This window comes from Corvus brachyrhynchos, unplaced genomic scaffold (genome assembly GCF_000691975.1).
Source record: "Corvus brachyrhynchos isolate BGI_N302 unplaced genomic scaffold, ASM69197v1 scaffold90, whole genome shotgun sequence".
NCBI classification, from domain to species: Eukaryota; Metazoa; Chordata; class Aves; order Passeriformes; family Corvidae; genus Corvus; species Corvus brachyrhynchos.
The window spans coordinates 267550-277283 of record NW_008236932.1 but is presented as its reverse complement, the minus strand read 5'-3'; the positions used below and the strand labels follow the sequence as shown (position 1 = coordinate 277283).

At 37.9% G+C, this 9734-nt stretch overlaps 1 protein-coding gene across 1 annotated transcript in view; it reads right to left on the bottom strand.

Annotated features, from left to right (window-relative positions):
- The window catches only part of HSD17B4 (hydroxysteroid 17-beta dehydrogenase 4), a 61469-nt gene that overhangs the window by 40690 nt on the left and 11045 nt on the right, over nt 1–9734 (bottom strand). The window contains exons 10-13 of the mRNA XM_008629179.2: nt 9188–9212; nt 7436–7564; nt 747–847; nt 5–73 (exon numbers count right to left, since the gene is read on the bottom strand). Of these exons, the coding sequence (XP_008627401.1) occupies nt 5–73; nt 747–847; nt 7436–7564; nt 9188–9212 (324 nt within the window). The remainder of the gene's footprint in view (nt 1–4; nt 74–746; nt 848–7435; nt 7565–9187; nt 9213–9734) is intronic.

The following is a 9734-nucleotide window of genomic DNA, read 5'->3' as shown; positions in this document are numbered from 1 at the left end:
GTGCATACAGAATAGGCTCCAAGTGAGTATATGTATACACGTTGGTAGCCAATTCACGGCCAACAATGCCTGTCTGGAAATTAGAAGTCAGTATAAAATAAAAATTAAAAATAGTTAATATTGAACTTGCATTCTTTCTATAATTCTCTATCACACAAACTTGACATTTGAGCATTTTCTTTACAGTCACATGTAGGCATAGAGTATACCATAAAATATTAATGTATTCATTGCAATACAAGCAACCCATACGCAAGGCATTATACTTTGCTTCAAGCAATCTACTTCAAGAATAAATGGTGTAACTTCATACAGCTGCACTCCCAGCAGTGCCTAAGATTTTTTCTAAAACAAACCACAAATGAAATACTTAACACCATAGTAAGACTGAAACGAGGAAAAATTATCTATAGAGAAGGAGCCAAAGCAAAACGACACTGCCCAGCAACACCCAAGCCCTCCTGCTTTTCTGAACAATACCTTAATTAAAGAGGCTTAACAGAACTTACATGCAGTTAGATTCTGCATTATCCAGTCTATTCAGCCGTACATTTTCCAGTCATCAATAGGAAAAACAGAGACTGGAGTCTGGAGATGTTTTTTTATTCTGCCTCCTCGCTTCAGTTTAAACCACACCTTTCTTTTTGCAGACAGCAATCCAGAGTACAAGCTGGCTAGCAACACAAGTCTCTCTGCTCAAGGTTTCCACCCAGCTTTGAGTGCATCTGGTATACAGATGTACTTACCGTGTCAACAGATGCAGAGACCACTGATCTTGTTGCATTCATAGACACATTCCCTTGAGACTCTATCTGACTTAGAGCATCACTCAATACACTTATAGACTCTAGACAAAGGAATTGAAAAAAACTCACTTTTAGATAATCATGCATGACACACTCCAGTTACAGACACACAACATACACACAAGCAAATGAGACATAGACTGGTATTTCTCAGTTCAGTTTTAAACATAGTAAATATATATCTGCAAATTGAGCACAGTGCTGCATTTTACAAGCATCCACACAAAGTAGAGGATAAGTGATTTCCACACAGGTTCCATCAGTTCTGCACCCACCACTCAACCATGACACCTACATCAATGTGTTAAGGAGAAGATAATGAGCACTATACGTTTCAACTGTCTGAGAAACGAATATCTGAAAATTACTACTGATTTTCTTATAATGAAAATTATTTGCAATACCAGTCACAGGTCTAAGTCTCCTGACTGTTACCCTCTTTCCTGGATCAGACAGATAGATAGAAAAGCAAGTAAGTCTGAGACTGAATAATGACAAAATTATAAATGAGATGATGCATGGCTGAATTCAGCTATGGAAAACACAGGCCATCAAGAACGGCTTGTTCCTTGAAGCTTAGTATGGCAAAAATCAGTATTAAACATAAGAAAGAATCAAACTAAAGGTGGTGAGAATCTTGCACAGAAAAATAAAAATGTGTTTAAATCAGAAGAGTGCAAAATCATTATTTAACTACCTTAACCCAGAGTTACTGCCCTCCACTTCAAAACCCCTGTGCCCATACTGACTTGCATTGCTGCTTGGACTAACACCGTGTTGCTCTATCACACAGCACTACTCTAAACACCCTACAAGGTAACTGCATGCCCTCTTGCAGAATCCTGTTTTCCTAAACTATCTCTTGCTTACCAATCTCACTGACAGAATCATCATAACATTTTATTTGTGGCCTGAATCTTAAGAAGAAAAGGAACGGCTAGGAAACAAACATATGTTGTCACCTCTTCTGTCAAAGACAAGTTTCCTCTTTGGATACAAGCTCTGTCACAATATGGCATGAGGTTATGACATTTGCATAATGTGAAAATGTGCAAAACGAGACTTGTAATTTATAAGAACCTTTTAAAACGTAATCTCCTTATCCCTTTGTTCATTCATTAAATGAATAAAAGAAAAGCAGTACAAAGCTACTGGCAGAAGTAACAGACTGTTCCTACTTTTTCTGCATGAATCAAAGGAAGGTTTCACATTGCTTTAAAATCTTCACAGGAAAATATAGGTTTGACCTCCAAGCAAACCTGAATGTTTCCTCAGCTTAGCATGATCACAAACCATTTACATGCAGGAATATAAAGATCACTTTTCATGGTGAGACCCAAAGATTAAAAGCATGCATTTTTGACAAAATGTCATAATTAAGACCAACAGTACAAAGGCAACCCGTACATTAATAATGGTGCAGAATACTACAATCTCCTCTTCAAGGAGTCATTTCTTCCAGAATGTATGACACGACTGGACTATAAAATTGGTTAGCTGGCTAGTGTCTGGCTGAATACTAAGATCACAGAATAGTGTGGGTTGGAATGGACCCTTAAAGGTCATCTAGTCCACCTCCCTTGTAATGATCAGATATATCTTCAACTAGATCAGAGCCCCATCATACCTGACCTTGAATGTATACAGGATGGGGCATCTACTACCTGTCTAGGAAAACTCTTCCAGTGTTTAAGCATCCTCATTGCAAAAAGCTTCTTCCTTATAGTTAATCTAAAACAACCCTCTCTTGGTTTAAAGCCATTAAATCTCATCCTATTGCAACAGGCCCTGCCAAAAAGTTAACTACTGAAAGACTACAAAAAGGTGTCACTGAAGCCTTCTCTTCTCTAGACTGAGCAAACCGAACTCTCTCCACCTTTCCTTTTAGGAGAGGAATCCCATGACTTTGATCATTTTTGTGGCCCTCCTCTAGCCTTGCTCCAGCTGGCCTATGTCCTTCCTGTGTATCCTTCCCCAGGATACAAATGACCTGGGCTGCAGGTGCACATTGCCAGCTTTTGTCCAACTTTTCATCCACCAGGATCTCCAAGTCTTTCTCCATAGGGATGTTCCTGATGCCTTCATCCTTCATACTGGGGCTTGCCCTAACCTAGGTGCAACGCCTTGTACTTGGCATTGTTGAAGCTCATGAGGTTCCCATGGGCTCACTCCTCAAGCTTGTCCAGGTCCCTCTGGATGACATCCCATCCCTCAGGTGTGTCACCGCACCACTCAGCCCAGCGCACCCTCATCAAATTTGAAGAGGGTGCATTCAATCCCCTTCACCTATGTCACTGATGAAGCTCTTACATGGTACTGTTCACAATACAGGCTCCTAAGGGACACTATTCATTACTGATCTCCCTGTGGACATTGAGACATTGACCATCCAACAAACACCTTCTCCACCAGATCCGCATCTCTGTAATTTAGACATGTTAAGGGGGCTGTGTCAAAGGCCTTACACCAGTTCAGACAAATGACATTCATAGCCCTTCCCTTACTCACTGATGGAGTCATTCCATCACAGAAGGCCATTGGGTTGGTCAGACAGGATTTGCCCTTGGTGAATCTCTACTGGCTGTCTCAAATCAGCTCCCTGTTCTCCATGATCCTCCCACACACAGAGGTAAGGCTGATAAGTTGGTAATTCCCAACTTTTCTAACTTTTGAAATGTATGTTGTTGAAGGCCTCATAAAATTGTTTTGGTTTTTTTTAAGACCTTGGCCTACTGTTGTATTTGTAATCAGCAAAAGCACGTGAACTGGATCATACCAGAATCATTCAGTAACGCATTTATTGATTTTCAAATATGGAATATTCTTTTAAGTACTCCTGGGTTTATTCTTTATATCTGTAACAGACATCAACTGTGTGAGATATGTCTGTGGTTCCAGGCCCAAACTTTTGGAGAGGTATCAGCAAAAAGTGTACGCTATTCCTTATGTTTCTTTATTCTTCAAGGTGGTTTTCATATTTTGACATCAAAGCTACTTTTAAGATCCTACTCCTTTGGGTTACCTGAAAATGCTTGAACAAGCTATTAGACATCATCAAATACAGGTAGCAAAACTGTGATGGGGGATGGGGAGTTCAGCTTTTATTTTTTTAATAAAGAGATGGGGAAAAAATGTTAATTTCTCTTTTCCCCCACCCTGAATTACTAAGTTACATAACTTTGGCAGGTAAGAACCCCGGTGCTAACATATTCTTTACATCTTCCAGGGACTATGGCAGCAGCATGCAAGTGTAATGTCCCAACACATTAATTTGTTTCAGTCTCCCCTGCACTTCTGCTGCTTGGCATAAGAAGTTGGACTTAAGGTTATGATCAAATACATTGTTATGAGCTACTAATGCAATATCAGACTACCCAAAAAGAAAGATGAAACATTAAAAGTCACCGATAAGTGATGTTTGGACATTGATAAGGATGTCTTCGCATTAATTTTGAGTAGTGCAAGGCTGAGGAGGAAAGCACAGAGTGGTACATGAGTTTTCAGTAAACACACAAGGATGTCTGAAATTAATGCTTCAGCAGTAGACTTAACTATGACACTTTGTAATTTTTTAATACATGACTCCACATACTGAGTAAGGTTCTTTTTAAGACCAAATAAATATACAATTATACCAACGGCTATAATTTGGGCAGAAACAAACCCAATAGGAAACATTTTAATTAACGCAATTATTTTATTATTGGTATAGGGGTATTTTTTAAATGGCTATACTATCAGTGAACTCTAAAACCTTAAACATTCACCACCTCAGAATGGCCTGTTATTATACAGCAAATCATTAGCAGACAGAAAGAAAAGATTAAGCTGGAGAACAAAGGTTGAAAATAGTCACAACAAAGGCCGTCTGTTTCCAAAAGATTCATTTTCCAATACGGGGACATTGCATATGAACCATATCCCTTAACAATGGAGGAAACAGCACAAGTGTTTAAACCTTCTGTAAATATATATAAGGAAAGCTGACATTGAAGCTGGAACACTTCTCCTCTTATGCAAATTCTGTCTTCATATACACACAAAGTGTGCATACATACACACACACACCTTTGATATATTATACATTTATTTACTCTATGTCTGACGTAAGCTTTTAAGATGTGCCACAAGTCAGACAATGAGTTGTTTTCTGTAAATAGCTTCTAAGAGAATTAAAAATGCACATAAATTTCTAAGAGCCAATTACAGACCTATAGAATACTAGATTTAGCTGAAACTGACTCACATCTTCACAACTGAAGAGAAACTTGAGACGAGTGCCTCATGTGGGTCACAGACACTATACAAATTTTGCTTCCCTAAGTAAGAGAACAACACACTAACTTGTGCCATAGATACTACAGAATCCTGTGTACGGTACGCAGTCTGCAAGACAGGAATGGCTGTCCTCTGCCTCTACCACAACACAATCTTATTCCCTTTTCATGAGAGGAAGAATCAGACAAAGACACAAGAGCAAGTAGTACACTGTGGAGGCAAGGAGAAAAGACACCAACACACAGTGCATGGTGCAACTGTGGCCTACTGCAACCTGCACCACACATCCAGAAGTTTCTGCATCACACTTAATTTGGTCTTTCTGATTACGTACAGAATACGAAGTTATAAAGTCAAGCCTCTCTTATCAGTATTACTAAAGATTAGCATCTCCAATTACAGGGTTTTCTACTACATTATAATCAAATACTTTATCTAATTGCTTTTTTGGATTTTTTTTCTACTGCATGTAATGCTTAGTACACAAATGCTCTTCACAACATCAAATTACTCAAATTAAGGAAATCTGCAGGAAGTTTTAACTTGCAGATGTTAGCTATTGTACCTTTCAATTTTGAATGCAAGTATTCTAATTAGTTTCATTTATTTCACAGTCAAATACCTCCAAGCAATAAAGTGGAGAATTTGACAGTAGAAAAAAATTCTAATAGAACTAAAAATTCTATTCAGCTAACTTAAGAATTGTCCTCAACCCTTATGCTGATTCTCACAAATACACAATACAACAATCAATGCACAAGTTTTTATTCAGTATCTGTGGCATGATGGTACTGGAAGGAAAAACCTCTATCTCGGCTAAGTTCATAACAAAACAGAAGCTAAGGCATGGAAGATTCATGCCAATGTAACATTTACGATTACCTGACTGTAAAAACCTGCCATGTTGTATTGAGAGCACTTTTACTTCAGAAGTTCAAAATCTTCTTCAGCTTTTTTCTCCTCATAGCATCAACTGGCAGTTGTGAAATACCGTATCTAATGCTGAAGCAACTTTGAAAAGAAATCCCCATCTACAACATTTTTTTGCTAGCAACCCCTAAAAATAACATAGTACATATGACAGGTTGTAGAACAGATCAGAAGTGATAAAGCTGGAATTATGTTGTTATAAATACCATTCCATAGCAGAACAGAAAACACATATGAACTTGCAAGCATTTGGAAACAGGGTATCTGTAAACCAAAGATCAGTAAGGTGACCTAGAACTACTCTTTGGATGGTTACATTCCCCAGTGTGCCAAGATGTGACAGAAAGGACAAAGTGTCTCCTATTACGGTTTTGGTACAGGCATCTAAAAACATATCCCCTAAGGTTTTTAACAAAATGTCCTAATAGATTTCTGAACCAACAGCTTAAACATCTACTGTGCGTTTAAATATCTTGGAAATTCAACTGGCATTGTACATAAGGATGCCTTTTTCCCTCCTGCCCTACATTCTTAAATGCTGGCAAGGAACAAGAAAGGTAAACAAAGCATTGAAAGAGAAAATCATTTTGGTCACCAGCCAAGGGAGTGATGTGCCCCAAGAACATAAGGCACAGTAAGAACTTCTTTGCAGTGATATATTCCAAGACTTAACCAGTGAAATGTTCACCAAAAACCAAGATTCCAGGGTTGAAAGGAAAATACATTCTATTACTCTATTCTGTCTGCATGCAGGTACAATCAAATAAAACACTGTCATTAGTCTGACTCAGTGATGTAACTTCTCTAGAAACTCGTAAGATAAATCATATCTTAATTCTACAGGCAAGAATACAAAAGTTTCTTTAGAAAGATCTGACCATAATGAAGCAGTAAATTATTAATGTAACACATTTACAAAAGAATTCACTAGTTCTGTAGATTTTGAAGTTTCAGCAAACACTTGAAAGAAAGCATTCTCTTCTAAGCTTTGCTTACTCAAGCTATCCACCAAGAATCAAAGCATAGTTTGGGTTGGAAGGGACCTTTAGATGGCAGCTAGTTCAACACCCCCCACAACTCCCCTGAGTAGGGACATCTTCAAATAAATCAGTTTGCTGAGAGCCCTGTCTGACCAGACCTTGAATATTTCCAGGCATGGAGCATCCAACACCTCTCTGGGCAACTTATGTCAGTATTTCAGCACTCTCACTGTAAAAATCTTCCCTCTTATAGCTAATCTAAATTGATCCTCTTTTAGTTTAAAACCATTACCCCTTGTCCTATGCAGCAGGGTACATCTGTTCCACCTTTCCCATTCTTCTCACAGGCCTCCGTAAAGTACTGAAAGGCTACAATATGGTCTCCCTAGAACATTCACTTCCCCAGGCTGAACAGCCCCAACTCTCAGAAGTCTCCCTTACCTTGGATGGTTCTGGGTTTGCTGGCGTTATCAAAGTCACACACCTTCTCCCACTTATCTCTCACTGCTTCAGGCGTCATTGGCTGATTCTTTCCTCTGACAATGGCACCCAAGGATCGCTCCCAGCGCACTAATGGGAAACATCAGCCAGAGAGTTCAAGTAACAAACAAAAGTTTTTTGGTTTTTAGGTAACTTGCATCCAGGCAACTACCTTCAAGATGGTGCAATAAGGGAAACATTTTAAGTACTCCAAAGTAACTCACAAATACAACTTCTGGCTGGACTAAAGGGCTCACTGCTTCAACTAACATTTAGAAAGGAAATAGCACTGGTTTTAAATTTCACTGTAGTTAAACAGACTTACTATTCTCCAGAAATACTAGTTTTAGGGATACTGTGTACTGAAAAGTTGTAGCTAGTATGTATCTACAGACTATCTCTTCTGACAGGACTTTGACTATTAATGCTTAGGAACCTTCAGAAAGCATGGAAAACTACTGGGGAGAAGTGAACATCACTTGTTTGCTATAAAAGAACATTAATACCAGTAGCCAGCACCTCTAAATGGTCTCAGAAGTTGTATTTCAATACTGTAACCTGAGAGAAACTGGTAAGGCCAATGTGAAATTAGTTCCACAAGGATACAGACTTCCTGGATTGTAATTCTAATACTTAACCAGGGTTTGCCCTTAATTAGCAAACAGCAATGAATAAGGCCAAACTGGTACCTAATTAACAACCTGGTTTCATTTCATTAACTTCAACAATAGCCATTATAATGATGAAAAATTGTGGGTTTCCTTGATCAAACTGCAGATTTTCAGCTGTATTAAAAGCTAACTCCATGTGAAGTGCACCGAGACATTTTGTGCTGCTGCTCCGCTTCTTTAAATCTGTTCACCACACTTCTTGGAAACACTGTTCCAGTTACACAGAACACTTGCAGTTAGTTAGAAAGGTACAAAATGGTTATCAAGTGGGGAAAAAAAAAATTAAAAGAAAACAAAATGACTTCCTGAATTAACAGCCCTACTTCCAACCTACTGGTGATACTCATGTAGGCTGAAAAGTTGAACGGTTCATGAAAATAATGCTTGCACTAGGTTCAATGGATTTAGGAAAAAAGTCAAGACATCTCACACACTGAATATTTTTTCTTCTCGTAAGTCCTCAGTATTGTCTGCAAGCTTTCCTTACATTCATATTTAAGCCGGTTACTGGAGGTAGTCACTAAGGAAAATACATAGGTAGCATAGCTAATGGTTATTTAAGAAGACTAATTGCTTCTACATGCTTACACACTAGCATTTTAATAGAAGCGTAAGTAAAGGTGGAAAGCAATGAAAAAGGATGAAATGAAAAATTAAAAAACATGCCTGTTTATCAGCATGTAGTACTTTTATATCATATTAAAGTTATCAAGAAAAGGCAGCAATGTATACTTAGCACCACAAATTCTACTTCAAATTATGCCTGGGATCCAAGAGTTAAAGTTACTTAGGCAGATTTTCAGTTACTGTTAGTTCAAAAGCACAACAATGCACAAACCTAAGTTACCAGTTTTTCCCCACATGAAGTTAAATTTGTGACTTTTACTGAATATAAGCAGTTTCTTCAGAACCCCAGGCTTTTATTCATCTTCTCTGCCGAGTAAAAAATGTCTTGAGTATACACTTTAACACTAAAGAAAGTTTGCACAGTCTCAATGTCAATTCAAAACACAAGATCAATCCTGAAACATAAAGAACTTACGTTTTCCAATCCATCCAGCTCCCACCTGCCAAGAAAAAAAGAATATTATCAGCTTATGACATCTCACAAAGCAAAGCTTTGGTAACGTTGGGAAACAAAACTATACTCCACAACAAACTCAATATATCAAAAATTTCTGAACTACTGCTGGTTGTATTTAACAGTTTAGTTAAGCACCTGAATATGATGCAGACAAAACAGTTTCTATCCAATATGAGTTAGCAGTTTGATGCCAATATCTATAATGAATATCATAATTAAGTAATTAATTCTTCCTGCAAGCTACTTTCTACATTTGAATAATTTAGAAAACAAAAATGTCTTTTGAATTTGGTATCTTTTCAACCTTAAAAGAGTACAATAAGAATTTTAACAATCAAATTGGTAGCATTTTGAGCACAGACCAGAATTTGACAAGGCTGCTACTGCCTGAAGCACTTGTCAAATACTGCACAACAGATCAATATTTCTTCTGTCTATGCTGAGTATGTAGTTCACACATGGTGATTTAGTTTCGGCAAGAAGTTTAAGACTGGACAAGATAAAA